Genomic DNA, 23491 nt, shown 5'->3' on the forward strand with positions numbered 1-23491 from the left:
GCAACGCCTCCTCCGAGGCTGCTCTCAACCCCCGGGACAAGGAATCGGATGGCAGTGGGTGCTGCCTGGTACACCTAGCGGGTGGGGGGCGGGGGGACGAAGGTCGCCCCCCCCTCCCTCCCGCCCACCAAGGGATCCCACTTGGCCAGGTAAGGTTTGCACCCCAGCCAGAGTTGCACCTTTCGAAACAGCGCTGGGCCTCCTCCGTCATCCGGGTGACGATGCTGAAAGACGCCAAGCAAGCGTCACTCGGCTCACTCAGCGCTTTCTCTTCGCCAACTTCCACGCGTTTTCCCCGAAGCTATATATAGATATATATAGATACAAGTTGCCCCAACGCTTTCCTGTTCTGTTAAAAATGAATGGCGAAAGGGCGGTTGTTCCGTTCTTTGGTTTTAGCTCCAATTTTAAGATGCTTATACTCATTACTGGTTTTTGGTTTTGTAGATAGCGAGCCACAAGCACAGCGGAAGAACTAAAAACATTAAGGCACGTGTGCTATCAAAAAGGAAAGAGGCCCCAAATAATCTTTCCTTTAATTCACGTAATTAGTTCCGGATTTGACAGTTGAATTGAATACTTGAATTGAATACTTGAACTGAATACTGCTGCCGCATAGCTTTTGATGGGGCTAGATTATCACCAGGCTTCTCACCCAACACCTGTTACTGCTGCTAGTTGATGAAGTAGCTGAAGACTTAACTGCAGTCCTATGTACACTGACCCAGGCTCCCTAGTAAATGTGCATAGGATTGCAAGCTAAGGTTGCAATCACACACCAGAAGGTAAGACCAATTTAACTCCCATCACACTTAGTAGACTTAGTACACTTAGTAGACACACACAGGATTGTATGTGAAGTACATATAAAATAGATCAGTAGCTTAAATTTTGTATCTGGGTGTTTTCAATCCATTATTTTTCTATATTGTCGCCACCCATACTGGGGCAGAAGCAGATGGTTTGCTGGTTCACTGTGGAGCCTGATACATGTGGCAGCAAAGTAATTTTGTGACATATTTTTCTTTGTTTGCAGTATAGCCCTGAAATGCAACTGAGCAGTGCACAGAAAGTTCAGCAGGTAGTAAAATTAAACTGTATAATGTGCAAACAACTTTATGATAAATATGTAAAATTTATAGCAAGGTGCATTTGTTAAAATACTGTTTTTATTTACTACATTTATAGTCCACTTTTCTTCCAAGGAACTCAAGGTGGCATACATAATTCTCCCTCTCCTCATGTTAGTCTAACCTACCTCACAGGGTTGTTATGAGGATGAGTGATGGTGACTGGCCCAAGGCCACTCAGTGAACTTTATGAGTGAGTAGGGTTTTGAACTGGACGGTCTCCCAAGTCTTAGTCCATCACCAACCATTACACCACACTGGTGTAGCTGATACCTCGTGCATTTATACTTCTACTCTGCATTATACTTCTGCTCTGTAAAAGGTGCAGGGGAACAACTGTGAGTAAGATTGTGTTTTAAGTGGGAGTTTCCTTTTCATTAACAGCTATAAATTCACATCATGTACTGTATGGGCTTACACATTGTTTCCCTTCCACGCTCCCTTCCCTTCACTCTACCAAGTGAAACCCTTAAACACACAGTTGACAAACCGCCACAAAATACCCAACAATGTACGCTAGCGGAAGTGCATCTGATGATAACATATGCAGGCTATTGCAACCAAATAAAAGTATGTAGTGAGTATGGTGATACCAAGCCAGAAAAATATACAGGTTTTGTTTCTGGATTAAATATGAAACATAATATTATCGCCCCTTCGACACCAGCATCATTGTCATATTCTGCATTTGTTTTTAGATATTTAATCATTTTGTGTATGCTTAAATTGTGTATAAATTAAATTGATAATAATAATAATTCTGATAATCATGGGTCCTTGTTAATCTTTTTGATAATTTGACTCTGTGTAAACAGCCTCATGCACTGTTCTCAGAAAAAAAGCAACCAAGTTCAGGACCAAGTACAGATCTTATCAAACATTCCATAACTTTTCCTTAGGCCATCTGAATGGAATTCATGGATTGCAGTTTGAGAAACTGTGCCCTAGGACTTCACTCTCATATTATCATAGAACCATAGAGTTGGAAGGGACCACAAGGGTCATCTATTCCAACCCCCTGCAGTGCAGTAATTTTTCTCTCAGTGTGGGACTTAAACCCACAACCCTGAGATTTAGAGCCATATGCTCTAATGACTGAGTTATCTAGTAAAAACTCATTATTCTATATTAGATTTGACTGTTGCGAACTGAGTTGAATGCGTTTATTAAAAAAGAATAAACCTAATCAAGGTGATTCTAGTTAATTTTTTTAAAACCAAGACAACCCACTTACTTATCAAAAATGAAAACTGTACACTAGAAGTTCTTGTAGTTTTAAGCATTTTTGAATTCTTTTGGATTTTCACCTTATGATCTTGGGGGCAGATGGCCTTGGCCTTCCTTAGGACATATGTGCAAAAGTTGAAGAGAGAATTGTTTTGTTAAGCCCATCAGTAATTCTTCTAGCCCAGTCTTTCAGCATGTTGTTCTTGCATGTTTGAAATTTTATTATTGTTTGCAAAGTACACATTTCTACGATTTGGAGGATACAGGCCGTTGTGACTTAGTTCCTCTGTGTGAGATAGTGGGCTTTTATGTTGTCCGCAAGAGAAGCACCTGAAGATGTTTTCTGTTCCAGTTCCTAACAGTAGGCACCTGGTTGTCTGCATCCACTGCTGTGAGCAGGACTCAAATTTTAGAGTATGGCAAATTATCAAAAGGCAATTGTTCCCTGTGATGTACCAAAAATGGAATACCACACGTGGTGGTAGATGTGCATGATCCGCTAGACATGGGCTAGTAACCAACAGAATCCTGATTTGAGTGAATGGTGCACGTCTCATAGTTGGATAAATTGGCCTGTGACTTGTAATCAATATGATGTATAATTGCTTAGTCTTCGATATTAGGTTTTAGTCTTTTTGGTTGTGAGCCTCCCTGAATGCTGTGTTGGTGGGATACAAATCCTGGAAATAAATAAAATGTGATGCAATGGACTATGGGGTACAGTGGCAGTAATTGTGTTTTGTCTGTATCTAATTAATGTAGTGCAACTTGGAAAATTTGCAGGTTGGATCTTGCATCTATTTAGGTGAAAGGGCAGCAATTAGTTTTTTATAGTTGCTTTAATTTAGTTTCACATTTTTGTCTTTAGATTTCTGCAACGTTGTGGGTGAAATACTCAGCTGAGACTGAAGCGTCTAGAAACTGCTGTCCCATCGGTACCAACCACAACAATGAGAAGTCATTTAAGGTTTCTTTGTCTTGACACTTTGTGCTTTATTCTAGTTTAATTGTTCGCCACAGGATTATCAGATCAGCTGGTAAACACATTTTTATCTGGATTTCCTCCCACTTTCCCATTTAAGTACCGTACCTCTGAAAGTAATTATTGTATAATAATTGTATAATGGGATCAGTCAGTGCATTTCCCAGAACTCTGGACAGATTGATTTTGAATAAATCCTAAAACACATTTTCTTTGAAACAGGCTTTTTTATTTAATACTTCAGTGGAACCTGGCAAAACATTATTTAAAGCTGCAACCATAATATAGTTTGTCACCAAAGAGGTGTGGGTAAAATAAAGCAAAGAAAGACTATATAAGCCACCTTACTCCTTGTAGTACCTGGGTGCAGCTTAGAAAGGGTGAAGTGGGGAATCAACCTGCCTTTTCCCTACCCCCTTGTTTTTCAGAGTTGACTAGGACTACTCCTTTTATCTCTAACAACAACCAGAGTTAGAAGGTGCTCTTGAAGAATAACTGCTCTTAAATAGTATTTTTTCAATATAATTTAATTTTAGCTGTGCTGAAGAGTGAGCCTATGATATACTTGCTTCTCTCTCTTTAGTTTATCCCCACATCATCCTTGTGGGGTAGATCAGGTTAAGAGATAGTAACTGGCCCAAGGTCACCCAATGGGTTTCATGGCTAGGTGGAGGTTTGAATCCTGGACTCCCTCGAGTTAAGAACTTAATTCGTTCCGGAGGTCCGTTCTTAACCTGAAACTGTTCTTAACCTGAAGCACCACTTTAGCTAATGGGGCCTCCCGCTGCTGCCATGCCACTGCTGTGTGATTTCTGTTCTCATCCTGAAGCAAAGTTCTTAACCTGAGGTACTATTTCTGGGTTAGCGGAGTCTGTAACCTGAAGCATCTGTAACCTCAAGTGTCTGTAACCCGAGGTACCACAAAGTACTCCACAGTGGCTGTTACTTAATTACTTAAATCTTGTTATATTTTTGTAAAATCACCCTATTTTTATCGTTATTGTTATGCCTTATCATGAATTAATGAAAACATCTCATTAAGTTTACAGTAAAATTAAACTTGCACATAATTCAAAATAAGGTCTAACTATATTAAAAAAAATAGGGTGGTATTCAGCTAAGTTTTACTCATAGTGGAACCATAGGAATTAATGAAAATGACTAAGTTAAGTTTGTTAATTTCAGTGAGTCTACTCTGACTAAAACTTAGTTGAATAATACCCATAACAACAAATATCATACTACCAATAACAGCAAAAAAACACAAATCTTGATCCCAACAAAACAAACAAACACAATAGCCATCTTCTAGCTTCTAGACATCCATAGTAGGAAGTATTCCAGGTGTCACAGGATAAACAGGTCTCTGGCCGCTGCCACTGCCACAGCACCACCCACCACCTCTTGTAGCTGGAGTCAGTCAGATCCCCCCCCCCCCTGGCCAGGTGAAAATAGGCCAGCACAAAGGGGGCTGTTCCTGCAGGACTCGGAGGACCCATCAGTCCTCCAGACCATTTCCAGTGAAGAGGAAAGACCAAGGTTGTGACACTAGAACAAAGCCAGTATTTTCTGTTCAACCTAGATGCCCACACTATTGCAGGGAGACTGCAAGAAAGAGAGGCTTTAGAAATTAAGACCTGCGATACAACAAGTTGGTTCTCTGTTGGTTACTAGAGGAACTGAACAATGGGGAAGACACAGCTGATCTTTTTGTCCAGTGGGCCTGTGGGCCTTTTATGACCAAGCCCACAGGTACAATCTCCCTGCCCAAATTCTTACTTGAATTGTTTACTAGAAGTATACAGAAACTGCCATCAAGCCTGCTTTGCACTGCATATTTGAGGACAGAAATTGGGGCTACTGGCACTGCTTTCTCTTTACATGAAGAAAGGAATCTTTAATCAACTTCATAAATTCATTAGTTTTTAAAAGTAAAGTGCCACAAAACTGTTAAATTCATGGATGTTAATTGCTGTCTGAAACTGGTTGGCAGAATTCTCTCTAATGTTGTGCTGGTACCAAGCAGGGATTTTCTTGTCCTCCCGGGCCTTTTAGCATCCATTTAAATATTGATATTAGCCCATTTAGCTGCTATTTTCTTTTATGGTTATGACTCCTATATTATTTAGGTCTTTTAGTGCACATTGTGCAATGTTCAGTGCTTCAATTCAATTTTATCGATAGCATGACTGTTTGTTGAAGAGTTCTGTGTAAAAGTTTGCATAGCCCCTAGTTTGTAGATTTTGACTACAATCTTAATAGCATTAGCCAGACTTGTCTGTAGCTTGCTTACTCCAGAACACATGCAGAAAGGTTGGCTGGGTTGGGTTTACTGAATGTTGTGGTAGCCTTGGTTAATAATTGTGAAATGTAATTGCATGTAAAATATTTAGATTTGTAGTATATTTTTATCCCATCCTTTTTCAGATAGCTTATTGTAAGATTCATTTGAAGTACGATGAATGTAGTATGATAATTTGTGGAGAAAGCATGGCCTTCTATCATTATCTGAACTTTGGTTTGTGAGCTAAAAGCATACCATTTCTCTTGCTTTCTTACAGGCACAACAGAAGGTGTTAATGCAAGTTCTGCCAGTGAATTAAACATATATTTAAAGGCCACATAGCAATATGGCTTGGTAAGTAAGGTGAACAAGAAAGATGACATTTTATGATGATGTGCCATTTCTCAATGTTCAAAAAATGTTCCTTGTTTTTTTAAAAAAGGGTAATTGTAAATACTGAATGTGTCATTCATATTTCTTGCTTAATTTAGCTTTAATGTATGTCTATAATTTGCAGTAAGTAGTGGATAGGAGGACTGCAGCTAGTCAGTTTGGTAGGAAATTGTGAGCTATGCGGACCAGTGGCAGATTCAGTAGAAAATTTCAGTTCCCTGTGCTTTTTGAAAAAAAAAGATTTTGGGTTTTTTTTGGAATTTATTTTTGAGTATATTTTAAGAATGACTCTTCTAAGTATACTGAGAATTTTGTACTATCCTTTTGAACAACATATATTTGACTTTATGAGGTCTAGACATTGTTCACAGGTATCTTTATACAGTGGTACCGCGGTTTATGAACTTAATCCGTTCCAGAAGTCCGTTCTTAAACCAAAACCGTTCTTAAACCGAGGCATGCTTTCCCTAATGAGGCCTCCCACCCCCCGTGCCCTTCCACCATTCGTTGACCCAGGTAACGTTTTCAAGCCAAGATACTATTTCTGGTTTGTAAACTAGATCGTTCTTAAACTGGACTGTCCTTAAACCGAGGTACCACTGTATGGGCTCAATTCAGATGTCCCAAACACATTCTCCAAATCATGGTTCGGAGGCTCGAGAATGTGATGCAGACTCCTTGTGCCTGCAATGCATCTTTCCTTCTACGTTTCCCAGTTTACCTAATCATTTTATCATGATCAGCCACTTGGCAGCAGTTTGCCTATCAACTACGGTTTGAAATAGGTTTGTCAGCCATTGCTTGGAGGCAAAGTGCTAAACATCATTTGTCAATTGGGCTGCTGTTGTGAACTTTGATTAGATAAACCAGGAACCCTTGGAGGAAAGTGCTAACCTTCATTTGACAATTAGCCCCACAATTCTGTGATTTTATGAGTTCATCGTGAAAAATTTGGTTAAAGAAAACAAGGAAGTGGAAGAGGGACCTGTGTAGAGGGGAGGGGTAGGTAAATGTCTTTCTCAGTTTCCCTACCTCAGAACCCTTTAACTGGAGGTGCTGTGAATCAAATATGGGGGACTCATACATGAAAGATGTGCTCAAACATTTAACCTCTCCACTTTTGCTTGGCCTTTTACATAAATGGAATATGATTTTTAATTATGAAACCTAAGTCAATGCGGTCAATGTGTAATGATAATTTCCCCCCTTCTTTTCTGTTTCAGGACTTCATTGATCTTTTTGTGATATACTTTGTAAGCTACACAGGAGAGCATGAAATCTTCAAAAATGGACTCTATGAAGCTAAAGCATGATATCAATCCATTGCTTCTTTTTTTTATAAACTTTGTAATCTTGCTTTACACAGTTATAACTTTTATTCCATGGTATTTATTTTCTGGAGCAAGACATGTCATAGCCAAGTCAAAGCAAATTAAAGCTAAACCTGTGAGTTGCAGGCCAGGCAGTGCATACAGATCTGTTAACAGTTTGCATTGCTTAGCATCTGTATTATACCCTGGTTGTGATACACTCGACAAAGCTTTCAAGTATGCTAGGAGTAAATTTAAGGACAGAAAACTCCTGGGAACACGGGAAGTCTTGAAGGAGGAAGATGAAATCCAGCCATCTGGAAAGGTTTTTAAAAAGGTAGGCTATGTTTCCGTCTTTTTTTAAACCATCCCTTTTTAAATGGAATGTGAAGCAGAGGTGAGGAATCTGTAACCCTCCACATACCGCTGAACTTCATCTGCCATCAGCTCTGCCTATTCGCCATGCTGGCTGGTACTGGTGGCCTTTGGGAGTCTGCCAACATCAGGAGAGGCCATAGGTTCCCCACTCCTAGTGTAATCTTTTATGTTGTAAGGAAGGAGTATAGACATTGCATGTGCAGTCGTGGTATGGAAAGCAGGCTAGCGTATGTTTTTGCGGCAAATTTAAATATAATAGTGCTCCTTGGTAAGTTTGATTTGACAGAGGGAAGCTTGTTTACTGTGTGGACCTTTTCAGAACAGTTGGCTACAGATGTGTTCTCACAAATCTTCTCCTGGGTCTTGATGGATAATTTGTATGTTTGCTACCTTTGGTTGGGATAGTGCCATCTCAAACTTCCAGTTTAGTAATCAAATTCATGGAGGAGGGTACATTTTTATGGCTGATGGTCATCTGCTATTCTAGTTTTTCAAACTTTGTTGACTTAGACCCTTGTTGGGAGAAGTTCCGACGCTTAAATGGTGGAGGGGACAAGAAGGAAAGGCTGGCCCGGGCAGCAATCGCCTGGAATCTTGGAGGGCCCCCACAGGCTGCACAATAGTTTGTGTGAAATAGCACTGTGGGAAATGGCTGGAGACTTCAGATTTGCTTATGATAGTAGAGAATCACTGATTCATGGCTTAAGTGGGTTTTTACTTTGTTTTCATGAACCCAGAAATCCCATTGCCAAGTTACTGATGGCATCTGCTCCTCCCTCTTTGACGACTGTACTGAATGCAAAGATCTGTTTGCCCAAGTTCTCCATACACTGCAGAGAAAATACTTGTATTTGACAGACCAACACCTCCCAACTCCAAGTCCTTTGACTTTTTTTCTTGGCTCATTTTGGTGAAGGAAAGAATCGGTGCAAGTTGTTCATGCCACATCTTTTTTCTTCTCCAAAACAGTTCGAGGTGCTCTAGTGGGCATTTTGGTGTTGGGAGACACTTCCATGTGCCGGAGTTAAACTCAACATTCTTGATTTAGTTCCAGTGCTTCAAAAGTATTGGCCCAGTACATACGTAAACCCAGGACATAGCTTGGCTTAGTGCAAGCAAGCAAACTGCCACAGAAAAGAATGGGACAGTTTTGTTCCTCCCTGATTGTTTTGTCACTGTACTGAACCAGGCCATGGTTTGGCTTAATGTGCCATTCAGACATGGGCTTGTGGGTTAGCTCTTTCCAGACATGCCAAGAGCTGTGACAAAAGGTTGCCCAAGATTCACATTTTGTGGTTTGTCTGGAGAGCTAAACTAGGAGACTGGGTTCAAATGACAACACAAAGCCAAAAAATGGCTTAGCTGCAGAGCAAAATGGCCATTACCCATGCAGGTAATGTGAACAACGATGCTGTAAAAGGGAGGAGTGCTCTTGTGATTTTAAAGTCTGGGTGATTAATCCCTTCCTAGCATGGAGGTACAGGTTTCTTACAGATCTGTTCAGTAGCTGTCTTTATTTTCTGTCCCAGCAGTCACGTCTAAATGTCCATTTAAAGTCTTTTGTTTCTGGAGAATCACGTAACTGGGATATGGTGTTAAACATAGCTTAAATTGTGCCAATAGAGTAGCATTATTAGAATTGAGAAGAGGTAGGAGCGCTCATTAGTGCCACAGCTGCTACTCTTTATTAAAATTGTTGTTATAACTATTAATAAATAAAACAAAACAAACGTTATACACTGAGCCAGCTTTTGACTTTCCTACCATTTTCTTAAAACAAAGGAAATTGTGTTAATGCCTGGCCAGTCCATCTTCAGGGGTCTTTTACCATCCCCATATAGAGAGACTGGGGACTAACCTTGGACCCTCTCTATGTGCACTACTGCTGAGTTAAGACCCTCCTTCCCACATTCAGCAGCAGTGCAGGGAGCTCATCCAGTGAACAAATTAGTCATATTGCCCTTGTACCACTGCTCTCTTACCTATTTTTTATCCTCTTAAGTTTCTTCTTGTTGCATATGGAGGATTTTAATGGGAAGCACGGGCTGTGTGCTCTTGGTTTTTTATATACCCTTGAATGTAAGATGAGGAAAAAAGCATGCCATTCCTTGCTTGCATTCTCTCTTCCTGCCAGAGGTCTTGAGGCAGGGGATGGATTGGTGATAATTGCGGGCAGCCACAAATACTGGCTTCCTAAGTGAGTCCAGCTAAAACTTGCTATTCATGAGCAGCGAGGGCTTGTGATTCATAAATGACCCTCATCCTGGTTGGCTTGAAAAGTTAGAGAAAACAACTTGTTACTGCCTGCACACGGCTTTTGAGCATAGATTAACATTTTAGCTACTTAGTAAGTTTATTTTCTAAGCATAATTAGTGGAATGAATGTTCAGTATGAGGGAGCTTTAGGCCATTCTATTATGCAAGTTATTAAACTACTTGGCAGTTGCAAAATGCAGGGATGGAACTGCTTATTCTCTTACTTTTCTTTTTAAGGGAAAGAGGTGGGGGCAGGGAAGAATGATCTGATTAAAATGTTGAGTTTATCCACTGGCGGACCACTTTTGAGTTGTGGGAGCATTGTAGTTCTTTGGCCCTGAAGTGCAGCCCAGGACAAGCTTTTCCAGGACACTTCAGCCCACGTGTCCTTCCTCTAGCAGAATGGTCATCTTAGTTTCCCCACTTTTTATAATAATGTGTCTGGCAAAGCTTTATGAAGGGCTGTCTTCCTTTCTGAGCTTCTGTTTGACCACCCCCCAACTGGACCTGGGAAGTGAGAAGAAAGAGAAGTGAGAGTTCAGTTCTTTGCCCCTTACACTCTAAAGCAGCTTGGCTAACGTCAAGGGGGGACCGTGAACTCCACAGAGCTGACCTCTTCTCCACAATTGTGTGTGCCACTTTTTGGGGTGGGGAGAACCGATAGAACCTTCCAAGTTGCTCCTGCCCAACCTCCTGCAGAGAAGTGAGTCACCTAACTGGAACACTTATTCCTTCAGTAAGCCTCATTCTCCTAGCTCCATGTCAGTGTTAACATGGTGGCTAAAGTAGGGAAAAAGGAGTTGTCAGACTGCATTTGGTACAGCTCACATAAAGTATTTTAAAAGCCATATTGGCTTTTATTGAACGTGCTAGACTACTGAAATGGTGAGCGTGGTGTGATGTTAAAAACAGATTCAAATATGCATGCAGATAAGTCATTGGAAAATTTTTGTTACTGCTTTCAGCCTTTTAGCTAAGATCAAGTGTAGATTTATATCATGCCCCGTCATCACCAGGTTTCTCAGGGCAGTTCACAACACAAATACAATAACCAAAAACAAACAAAAACCAAGCTGTAAAATACAACTAAGTATCATAGCCTCCAATTCATCTGTGCCGATTTTTAGAAACATGCTGAAAACTTTTCTGTTCCTCCAGAACTATGCATGTAGCTAAGAGTACACCCCCCCCCATGGTCAATTGATGTATGCTTTTAATTTCTATTTGTTTTAAACTAGTTTTTAACTTTCTATAATTTTATCATCTGGTTTTATGTTGTTGTAAACTGCTGCAATATATATATTTATGAGACAGCAATATATAAATCTATTAAATAAATAAATAAATAAATAAATAAATAAATAAAACATGACAACGCTGTCCTGTGTCCATAATACTAATGTCAAGAAGGCTCTCTGGTGAATAGCAATCAGAATAAGCACACTTGCTGCTATTCTGTTTTGTTCCATATGATGGCAGTATTGGATATGTTCTAGTTTATTTAAACACAAACAAAAAACCCCAAGTGTAGATGATAAAATCCTGTTTATTTTCAAGTGCATAATTGCTGGTGAATTTAACTGCTTGTCTTATTTTTTCCTTCCATTACTGAAATTTAAGAGCTTATGCATAAAAATCTAAAGTTTTGGGGGATATTTACAACAACATTCTGCATTCCCATCTGAGAATTGTTTATTTGTTTTGTGCTGAAAAATAGAATTTTATACATTTAGGAGAAAATTGCAGTGCAACAAACGTTTGTAATCTTCCTCTGTGTCCTAAGTGGCACATAAGGTTAATAATTTATGTCAAAACTCTTGTATGGAATCTGAAGAGGAGGCTTTCCTTTTAATTCAATGAAGGAATGCAAGCTGAAGGGTGCAAGTTGCCATTTTGTGCATGTTGATTTGAATGCAGGTCTCATTGACGGCAGTGGGGGCTTACTCCTAAGCAGGTCTTCTTAGGAGCACAACCTTAGTAACCTCATGGCCACATTGAAATTTACTTAATTTTTGATCACAGCAGACTCGTATTTGTACTTAAGTGTTATAACAGAAAGCACACACTAGAGAGCAGTGCTTATCTTTTTATGCTCACTTTTGTTGAACGCTTTTTGCTTGTGCGGTGCAGCACTAGGTAAAATAGCCTTCTGTGTGCAAAATTGCATAGATTAGGCACCCCAGTCTCTTCCTATTAAAGCTGCTGTCGTGGTGTGAGGCAGGGGTCTGGCGACCACACTCAGTTCCTCAGTGGGAGACCAAGAGGAAGGCAGGTCTGGGATCTGGGGCAAACACTGTGCAGCATGGGCCCCTTACCCACAGTTGCTACTCCATGTAGGAGCTTTAACAGGAAAAAACTGTTATCTGTTTTGCCAATCTGGAAACCCATAGCCTAGATCAGGCATGTCCAACTTCCAAGAGACTGTGATCTACTCACAGTAGGATTGACCAGAGTTGTTAAGCTTTTTTAGGGAGACAGAGTTGAGCTTTTTTAGGGAGAATGGACCACAGTTTTTGTAATCAACCGGTTGGACATCCCTGACCTTAGATGTATTAGTAACTTCAGTCCTTTTTTTTATAAACACAAACGTAGTCCAAAAGGCTGGTATGAATCTGAAAATCAAAGTTGTTCTTGGGTTTTCAATCTGAAATGTCTGGTAAATTCCACCTGCCGCTTGTATGGGCACTTTGGGGCACTCCTCACCAGCAGGCCTTCCCCAATGTCGGAGGCTGGCAGAGCTTTCCTGATGGTGAAGGCCAAAGAAGCTGTGCAGCACTGAGTAGAGGACCCCTCTGCTCTATTCAGTATCCTCTCCAGCATGGTGGGTTGGGGCTTGGGATTGTTTCACCTCTGAATTCTTCTTGAATAGCACTTACAGATAATTGATACAATTCTGATACCGTATTGGCCTGAATATAAGCTGCACCCGCATATAAGCCACACCTTTAAAATTCAAAGGGGGAAACAAAAGAAAAAAAGACAATACCCGAATATAAGCCACTCCCTTAAAATTGGGTTGCAGGCTGAAAATTGCTGCAGTTGGTAGAATTGTAACTATTAGCCAATTTAAGGCTTTGATCTTGCAAGCCCGCAAAAGTTACCGTACAATTGCTAAAAGTGCAAATTGCAATTTAATTGCTACAGTTCCGCAGGCCCTCACACCCAAAAATGGCAAATGAACCATCTTAAGCTCTCAAATAGGCAATGAAACATTTTTTTGTTCCATTTTACCGTATGTCTGTTTCAGCAGCGATATCATAAAAGCCCATTTTTGTAAGGTTGCGAATTTAAGCCGCACTTTCACTTTTCACGGTCGGAATTTGGGGGAAAAAAGTGAGGCTTATATTCAAGACCAATACGGGCATTTGGTATAACAAAGTTAATCCATTCACTTGACTAGGGAGATAAGAAACAGTTCCGTACCCTTTCTTTTTCTTTATTGTATTTTTATTCATACAGCACCACTTTGCACAGTAAGTTTTGGAAAGTAACCTATGCAAAATGTCATGTCTGCATCTCATAGGCCTTTCAGTCTAACTATTGTTAGACAGGAAAACAAACATGGAGATGAAAGACAAAGGCAAGCAAGTACACAGAAATGCAGTTATGCATGCTTAGGCTTGTTTGTGATTTTTTAAAAAGTCTTTTTTTATTTATTAAGGTTATCCTTGGAAAATATATGTGGCTCTCGTACGATGATGTTTTCAATAAAGCGAAAAAATTTGGAGATGGATTAACTGTGTTGGGCATTCAACCGAAGACAAACATTGCCATCTTCTGTGAAACTAGAGCCGAGTGGATGATCGCTGCCCAAGCTTGCTTCATGAACAACTTCATACGTAAGCATTTTTTTATGGCATTATCAGGTTTTTTTGTGAGCTTTTGGATACACTGAGAAGGTTTTCCTAACACTTTTAATAACTTGTGTAGGGCAGCTACTATTGTCCCTAAATTAGTATGATTAAGTTTTGTTTTGAAGATTCTTCCTCTGTCTCCTCCTAGGACTTGGGTTGCCATCTCCATGGAATTGCAAAGATACCAATTCCTAGGATGAGCTGATGGTTCTGGCTTTGGGAATTTCCCTTTCTCACACAGCCTTTCTTAGGTTTGGTTTCCTTCAAGCACGTGTGACAGTTTTGAAGGGCAGGCAGCTTTCTTCCAAGCACCACACTTCTTTCCAGTCTGGAAAACCATTGTTACAAGTCCAATTCCAGTTCATTTGTGCAAGAGCAGTGCTTCAGCAGTGCTAAAGCATTAGGAAGAACTTTGTGACAGTAAGAGCTGTTTGACAGTGGAACGGACTACCTTGGAAGGTAGTGGACTCTCCTTCATTGCAGGTTTTTAAGCAGAGGTTGGATGGTCATCTGTCAGGGATTCTCCACTTATAATTCCTGCATTGCAGGGGGTTGGACTGAAAGGCCTTTTGGGTCTCTTCCAGCTCTACAATTCTGTGATTCTAAAGGACACCAATAAAAGCATCTTTCTTGGTAAGAGGCAAAGAACAATGTCTGTAGAAGACTGAACAATTCTTTCCGATTTTATATATTTGTATTGTATGTTCTCACCAAAAAGTTAATAGGAGCAATCAAAAGACCCTTTCATAGTAAAAACAGCAAACATAAATGAATGAAATTTGTTTCATTCAGAGAGCAGTTTTGCAGAATGTTAAATTACAACTCAAAAGAGAAATCACTTAAAGCCCAAGTAGAAAAAGGAACTGAGACTGGTATAATAGGCCATTGTAAGCAATTGCAAAAAGCACTTTGAAGATTTGGTTATTCTTCCTTGGCAGATTATTATATATAGCTTCTCTATAGCTGTGGGAGTAGCTTGTTACAGCTTTTCTTTCAACGGAAGCTTTGCTGCTTCTGTCTCCCCTCATAGTTTTTGCTCTAATTACTTCAGTATATTCTGAGGAAAATAGAACTGACACCCATTTAAAAGGAAAGCATCTCATTAAATGTAAGCTGGACATGTAACATGTATCTTTGCAAAATCTCCACAAGCTTTGCATGTAATACTTTTGCTACTTTCTGGAGCTGCAAGGCTTGGCAAGAGCATGGCCCAGGCTTGGGCAGTAGTCCCCTTTGCCAGTGTAAAGATGCAACTTCTGGAGCTAAGCCTATGACAGGAAGTGGTTGCTAACAGGAGGGCTGCCTTGCTATCGTTTCTAGGCCAGGAATCAATGACATCAACCCCTCCTGATGTTATGAATTGTGACTCCTGTCACTCTCAATTATTATTGGCTGTGCTGGTTGCAGCTGATGAGAGTTGTAGTCCAAAATTGTGGAAAGTACCAGTATCATGGCTACTTCAGTTCTAGATGATGGACTAAAAGAAAAGCTGGCACAGCTTCCATTATTGTATAGGCTACGTAGTGATAGTTGGTTCATTCTTCTTCTCCTTCTTCTTCTTCTTCTTCTTCTTCTTCTTCTTCTTCTTGGTTCATTCTTCTTCTCCTTCTTCTTCTTCTTCTTCTCCTTCTCCTTCTCCTTCTCCTTCTCCTTCTCCTCCTCCTCCTCCTCCTCCTCCTCCTTCTTCGTCGTCGTCGTCGTCGTCGTCGTCATACAACACCCTATACCCACAGGTCTCAGGGTGGTTCACAGGATAAAATCACAATATAAAACCACAAAATATACATACAGTCATACCTCGAGATAAATACACTTCAGGTTGAGCACTTTCAGGTTGTGCTCTGCGGCAAATGACGGTAAAAATGACGTCACACGGATGTGCGGAAGCGGTAGAATGTGACCTGCGCACGCGCAGACACACTGTGTTGCACCTTACGTTCTGTTTGGGATGCAAACGGGGCTCCAGAACGGATCCCGTTCACATCCTGAGGTATCACTGTAATCAAAATAAAGACGAGAACAACCCAATGGTAGGGGGATGGTAAGCTTAGAGGAAGTTCAAGCTTGACATTCCCGTCTTCCATTTTTTGTTATTCTTTTCCAAATGATACTTGGTGTGTCTTGGTGGTAGTTTATAGGATAAAATCTGAGCATGCTCAGTCCCCCTTTTTTTGGCGGTGGGGAGAGACTCATTATGGCTCTTTATTTTTAGGTGTTTTTTTTAAAAAAGGTAGTTTATAAAACCTTTGCCTTCCCCTGTTCCTCAGCGAATGAATGTTTTCCCCTCCGAGTTCCATTTCTCTCAGCACTCAGCAGCTTAATTCACTACTAGATTGAGTGGTGATCTTTGCTTCTTTTTTATTCATTAATCTCACATCTTTATTGTGTAGCCAAGGGCTCTCACCAAATCATACAATACTACAATAAAAAAGTACACCTCTCATAAAAAATTGCAGTATCCGATATCTTTTACAACAATAAAAACGTCAACACTCTCAACCGTAAACATTTCCTAGAAAAAAAAAGGATTTTACTCACTTGCAGTCGTATTCTGCATTTAGTTTCAGAGCCAACAGTTCCCTGCTATCTGTGACTTGCTTCATCCACCTTGATTATTAAATCATTCTGGCAATCAAGCATATGGGATTTCCATGAATCACAAATATTGGAGTTGCAAGGAACCCTGAGTGTCAGCCAATCCAACCCCCTGCAGTTAGGAATCTCAATTATTTTAATAGACAGAATCACAACTAGAAAACTAGCTGAGTCAAATATGATCTGATAACTACTAGCTGACTTGGCTGCTTCTGCTCTGCATCTTTCTTCCCTCCATGTTCATCTCTGTGGTTCCATGGTAAGTTCCTCCTCCATCACCACCTTGTTCACCAGTATGCCTTTACCTGGCCATGCCTGTCATAGTTTTGTAGAGTTTAGTTCCCTCCTCCAGCGATCTGTGGAGCACATGGGGAATGCACATTATCCTCAGACCTCTTGAATATGTTTATGAAAGTAATGGAAATGCTCCTATACTCCATTTTATAGCTGCTTGTAACCCTGTAATACTGTACACAAATACAGTACAAAATACATTTCCAGTGCATTTTCTCCCTTGTCAAACAATAATTCAAAACAACAGCTATCCACATCACATTTGCAAATCCTTATTGTGAATCAATAGAGACTTAAGTATCAACACAAGTAATATCTACTTTGGTTCTATGGCATACACAAATTATGGTTTGCCTTGGTTTGGGTGAAATTGCAAATTATTGTTTGCTGACACCTTGGAGCTAGGAGAGGTAATCAGAATTATGGTGTGGTAATAAAGCTCATAGTCACAAAGCCATCGTTCATAATTTGGCATGACATCTGAACTAGCTCAGTATTTGCCTGCAGGGGGCATTGTGGAAAACACTGCTGCAAGAAATAAATTACACTGGAAGGCAACATTATGGATAGTTCCCCCACCCCGCTGTTTGCCTTAATAAGGAGAGTTATTAAAGTACCCAAAAGCTGGATAGATAGATAGACAGACAGACAGACAGACAGACAGACAGACAAAAAACACCATCAGAAATACTGCAATTCTGTGGCAAGTTCCACTTAGACCTTTATAAGACTTTTAACTTTCAAAAGGGTCAGTTTAAGGTAACATGAAAATGTAGGAAATGCTGAAATGTGTGGAATCAAGAAATTTGCATTTGAAAGGGGGGTTGGTAGGAAGGGAGATGATGGGGATTTAAGTGGATGTTTCAAGTTTCTGAGACGTGCTTCAGCTCACAGCGTGACACAGCATTTGGTGATGTCAAATGAATGAACTTGGCTGACTTGCTTGCTGGCAGATGGTAATATTGTCATATGCTTTTCACGTAGTCGTTTTTGAAACTTGAGTTGCAGGCAGTGAAACGCAACGAATTAAATTTTGTTTAATTTTTCAAGGAAATATGTTTGCTAATCTAGATTTGGCCAAGTACTGCTCTTCCTGAATAGGCCTGATCTAACTGTGCTTATTTTTTTAAATCTTCATTCTTCTGTGGCACATGTCCCCTCCATCCACTAACTGCATTTTAAACTTTACTGTTATTTTAAAGGATTTTTCTGCCTGATTGTTATGGTAACTTATGTGCATATTTAGCCAAAACTGCCCTGATTTTTGTTCTTGATAATATTTTATTCCTTGGAGATAAGTGAATGAACATTGTTCACAGTCCAATGGGACAAACAGTAGAGCATGTCCTTTAAAGTAGCCCCCCCTCCCCTGTCCAGAATTAATTTCTTTAAGTACCGTATTTTTCGCTCCATAAGACACACTATTTTCCTCATAAAAAGTAAGGGGAAATGTGAGTGCATCTTATGGAGCGAATGGTGCTGCGCAGAGAGGGAGAACTGCTCAGCGCCCCTTGAGCGACGCGCCTGCCCTGCGAAGCCAGAGGAAGAACAGAAGGGGCTCCTTCTGTTCCTCCTCCTGCTTCGCTAAAGGGGCGCTGTGCAGAGAGGGAGAACTGTGCAGCACCCCTTGAGCGACGCGCCTGTCCTGCAAAGCCGGAGGAGGAACAGAAGCGACTCCTTCTGTTCCTCCTCCCGCTTCGCTAAAGGGGCGCTGCGCAGTTCTCGCTCTCTGCGCAGCGCCCCTTCAGCGAAGTGCCTCTTCTGGCTTCTGCCTTAGCCGCGCGCAGCCTCTTCAGGCAGGGGGAGCCTTCATCCCACTGCCCAGGAGAGGCTGTGCGTGGCTATCCCATAAGCCAGGACAAGAGGCTATCCCAGAAGCCAGATCCCACTTGCTGTTCTGGCTTCTGGGATTCAGAATTTTTTTTTTCTTGTTTTCCTCCTCCCAAAACTAGGTGTGCCTTATGGTTTGGTGCGTCTTATGGAGTGAAAAATGTGGTACAGTGGTGCCCCGCAAGACGAATGCCTCGCAAGACGGAAAACTCACTAGATGAAAGAGTTTTCCGTTTTGGAGGTGCTTCGCAAAACGAATTTCCTATGGGCTTGCTTCGCAAGATGAAAATGTCTTGCGAGTTCCTGCGGGTTTTTTTCCTTCCCCCCCTTTTTCTAAGCCGCTAAGCCGCTTATCCAATAAGCCGCTAAGCCGCTAAAAGCCGCTAAACCGCTAATAGCGCTAGTCCGCTAAGCCGTCAATGGGCTTGCTTCGCAAGACGAAAAAACCGCTAGACGAAGAGACTCGCGGAACGGATTCTTTTCGTCTTGCGAGGCACCACTGTATTTGAAAATAGCTCCATAACAAAGTCTTGGAAAGCTTTTTCTGCTTTGTCATTGCTAGAAAGTAACAAATCTACACCTGCCGGCTTTTACTTTACAGTTTGTAACACTATAATTTTTAATCAGATTTTATGTGTGCATGAAGAAGTGCTATACACAGTGTTAAGTGGCAACTGGGTAGATCATACTGCACGATAATCACTTGCAGCTGCTGTGGCTCACTTCATCTCTTTCTCCATGACATCAGTGCAGCATTTTGTAAACTGGACAAGCTTCTTGACTTCATTAACTGCCTAATTGTTTTTCACTTCGTTCATCTCCCCCCCCCCCCTTTCTCCCTCCAGTTTTTAGGTGAATAATATCAATGGTTTTTTGAGAGATTATACTCTTTCTTCCTCAGCTTGCTGAGAGCCTGCTAGGGAAATCTTGTGTTTATATAATGAGGGTCATTGGACTGAGCACAGAGAGCACATGGGAACTAATAAAGGCAATCTTTTGTACTTTGCTCCCACCAAATTAAAGAAAACAATGTACATGTGTACTTGCTTTGCAACAGTTTGGAATTGTGTTCCTTGTTAAATACCCTCATGGCAACCATTCAGATTTCTGAATCAAGGAAAATGGTTTTTGTTGTAACCAGTGACTCCAAAGAACTGCATTGCAACTAATAGCTGAATTGTATGCCTGGGATTATCAATTTCAGGACCTTGTATCTGAGTATAAGGCTGCAATTCTACAGCACACTTCCCTGATGAAATGTCCTGTTGAACTTTGTTTAGGATTACACTACATGGTTTTGATTTATCAACATACAAGGCTGTTTTTCAGGTGCAAATGCACACTTCAAAATCCACAAGCAAGCAACAGCAAATTCTTTCGCAGCAAATATGTGTGCATATCTTTTAAAAAGCACTTTACAATCCCATACCGTATAGGTTAATTGCTGTTGATATATATAAATAGTCATCTTAAACATGTTCGCTGAGATGTATGAGCTGATGTGCATGTTATAGCTTTAAGCTGAGACTACTGGAAACCGTTTTGTTGTGTTAATGTACTTCTGCCAAGCCCAGGCTTTCATTCTGACACTGAGAATTCCCAGGCTACTGCTATGGCTTCTGGGAAGTGGCTGACACTGACACAGAAACTCTCCATGCATAGGACCAGAATGATGAGATGGCTGGCATTACATAGCACAGCTACGGTTGGGGTCAGAAAAATGGCAGAGGCTGCTTTTTAAAGCACTTTGCACAATAATCAGGATGTTATAGCAGAGCTTGCTTTCAAGTGAGCAGCGTAGATGCACAGCTCTGATGTCCATAAAGCAAACCCATTTATATTTGTAGAATTCCCGAATTGGTCCAGATCCTTGTGCACAGCAGTGAGTTGCATACAGAGTGCTATGTATGAGATCCTTTCCTGCCAAAGTAATAAAGCAACCATCTGTTTTCTCAGTGCTGAGGAGACTAGCTGAAAGCAAAGTCCCCAAGCAGGTGATCAGAGTGCCATATTCCTGCAAATATTAGATACTCCTTCCGCCACTGCAAAACCAAATTTTGCTACATCACAATACAGTTGTACCTCGGGTTAAGTACTTAATTCGTTCCGGAGGTCTGTTCTTAACCTGAAACTGTGCTTAAACTGATGCACCACTTTAGCTAATGGGGCCTCCCGTTGCCGCCGTGCCGCTGGAACACGATTTCTGTTCTCATCCTGAAGCAAAGTACTTAACCTGAGGTACTATTTCTGGGTTAGCGGAGTCTGTAACCTGAAGCGTATGTAACCTGAGGTACCACTGTAACTTAAATATAATTGTGGCCAATATTACTTGCTTTTCAAGTTTGTTTGGAGAATAATTGTATGCCCGAATTAACTCTTAAAGCAGGAGCTGGCAAAAAATGTTTAGCCACAGGCTGGTCCACTGTCCCTCAGATCTTGTGGCGGACCAGAGAAGCAGCTGCCGCTGCTGCTTCTCGTGGGTAGGCAGAATGAGCTTGTCTGCTCTGCTCTCTGGCCCACAGGAGCACCAGGGCAGCGGTGGAAGATGAGTAGTGCGAAAGGGCTGGCTCTGGACTGCTTAAAATGGCGATCAGCCAGCTCAGCCCAGCCCCCTTCCTCCTCTAGGCAGGGCAGGGAGAAGCCAGGAGGAGGGAGGAGGGAGGGAGGCACCGCCGCCACGGTGTGTGTGAGGAAGGCGGGGGGAATGGAATGGCACAGGAAAAAAACGAATGAACAGAATCTCCATGCCGATCCACGGACAGTCCGCAGGCCGGATCTTGAAGGCAAATGGACCTGATATGGCCTGCGGCCCTTAGTTTGCTGACCCCTGTCTTAAAGTAATTACATTGAGATATTACTTCACTGGGATAACTCAGTTGGTAGAACGTGAGAGTCTTAATTTCAGGGTCGTGGGTTCGAGCCCCACATTGGGCAAAAGATTCCTGCATTGCAGGGGGTTGGACTAGATGCCCCTTGTGGTCCTTTCCAACTCTACAATTCTATGATCCGATGATAATATGGGAGGGAAGTATCTAAGGTGGAAGTCCTTTCTGTGCTCTGTGCTCTCATATTGTGTTGAGAGTGCGGTGTAGAACTAAAAAGTCACATGACCTCTTCTGTAAAGAAAAGAAGTGAGATCCTGCTAGTGTGGCTTGGAAAATAAGACCTCAATTCTTCAGAGTACAAATATGCATAGTGAAACCAAAGTACATTTGCATTTTATGTTTCTCAAAGTTTGAAATCTTGAATTTGAAGCAGCAGTGTACTGCGACATTTTCAGCATGCAGTGTATCTTTTGTATCCTGGACATTTATAGTATATGAGTCTAATAATAATAATTAATAATAGGAAATTCATTATTCATTTCCTCCCCAGTTGTTACACTTTATGCCACTCTAGGAGGCCCTGCGATAGTACATGGGTTAAATGAAACTGCAGTGACAACCATTATTACCAGCAGAGAATTGATGCAAACAAAACTGAAGGTAAGGATTGTCCTTGGCTAGACAAATTGGATGCATGTATACAAATGTGGATTTTGTTCGTTTGTTTATTCAATTCTATAGAGGAAAAGGTGATATACATATAGTGCAGGTTTTTTCTCTTGCTCTACAGATTTATGTTCTTATGTAACAGAAAATTATGGAAGTGTAAATGATTTGGATGCACCTTTAGTTTCCATTTTAAAAAGGACTGATCCCCACCCCCAAAATGGTGCTTAACTCAATACAGTGGTACTTCTGGTTGTGAACGGGATCCATTCCGGAGCTCCGGCCACATCCCGAGGAATTCGCAACTGGAGGTCCTGCGCATGCGCATGGTGCAGTTTAGTGTTTCTGTGCATGCGCACGGCAAAACCCGGAAAAATACTTCTGGGTTTGCCGTGTACGCATCCTGAAGGAGTCTGTTCCTGAAGGATACGTAACCAGAGGTGAACGCAACTAGAGGTACCACTGTACTAGATAGTCCTCTGACATTGACACACACTTCAGGGAATGTGGGCAATTTTTCATTCTTGCAAAGTGTCATGTACATGGACGGTGTGCTATGTATAAATGTTTCATATCCTAGTATTGTGGTAGCAGTAGTTGTTGTTATATTTATTTATATCCTACCCTTAGTAGGGCTATGCTGTCCTGTGGCCTCTTGGCCCTGGATCAAGCCAATCTGCCCTGCTTGTAGCAACCTGGGAACCTACCACCCTGTCCTGGATCTGTCCCCAAAGCAAGTCAGGAGGTGCAGCTCAGGTGGAGGGTGGGGTTTGTGTGCTTCTGAATTTGTAATTTAGCTGCCATGGTTTGATCTTATATTGTAAAAAGCTGTGTTAGCCAGTTAGCCAGTAATACAGCCTAAACAATTTTAACAAGATTTGCTGGGGGGGGGGGGAGCCAGCAAACTTGTCAAGACGTGATGGGTTGCTCTCTATTTGCTTCTAATTGAACGAAGCATGGAAAAATCATCGCAGATCTGAAGTTTCTTTCCATAAAAGGGTTTGTTAAATACCCTGTTTTTGAGCATTGGCTTCATAGGCCAACATCTTGGCTCACAGTGTAACCATAAAAGCACTTTGGGGACCATGTCTCCAAGTGTAATCTATATTATAATTCACTAAAAGTATTTGTAGCAGCAGAGCCAGGGAACCAGAAGATAAGATGGCTAGAGGAAGGAGTGGACAGAAGAAGAAGAAAGGATATATGGAGAAGAATTCTGAGGGGAAATGACAAGCGAAATGGTCAGCTGAGAAAAGCTGTGCCTTTTTAAGTTCATCATTAGAACTTTAATGCACACCGTTTTTTAGTGTCAGCAAGAATTGTTATAAATTACATTGATACTGTTTATTCCAAACATATTGAAATTTCACAACTGGCTGGTTGTGGTAGTAAATAGTAATTAATCAGCTTGCCCTCTTTTTACCCACCCTTCACCATAAGGTTCCAGGAATAGTTAAAATGTGAAAA

General features: G+C 41.2%; 1 protein-coding gene across 5 annotated transcripts in view; it reads left to right on the plus strand.

Moving 5' to 3' along the window:
- ACSL3 (acyl-CoA synthetase long chain family member 3) overlaps positions 1 to 23491 on the plus strand; it is a 49983-nt gene that overhangs the window by 14264 nt on the left and 12228 nt on the right. The window contains exons 1-7 of one of the 5 annotated variants that reach the window (XM_081861547.1): positions 80 to 149; positions 1037 to 1081; positions 3226 to 3324; positions 5901 to 5977; positions 7240 to 7663; positions 13622 to 13799; positions 21909 to 22018. In XM_081861547.1, the coding sequence (XP_081717673.1) occupies positions 7289 to 7663; positions 13622 to 13799; positions 21909 to 22018 (663 nt within the window). In that variant the 5' untranslated portion in view covers positions 80 to 149; positions 1037 to 1081; positions 3226 to 3324; positions 5901 to 5977; positions 7240 to 7288. Of the gene's footprint in view, positions 1 to 79; positions 150 to 1036; positions 1082 to 3225; positions 3395 to 5900; positions 5978 to 7239; positions 7664 to 13621; positions 13800 to 21908; positions 22019 to 23491 lie in introns of those variants that run through there. The other 4 variants (XM_081861550.1, XM_081861546.1, XM_081861549.1 and 1 more) reach the window with 4 other exon arrangements.

This window comes from Podarcis erhardii, assembly GCF_964252035.2.
Source record: "Podarcis erhardii genome assembly, chromosome: 5".
NCBI classification, from domain to species: domain Eukaryota; kingdom Metazoa; phylum Chordata; class Lepidosauria; order Squamata; family Lacertidae; genus Podarcis; species Podarcis erhardii.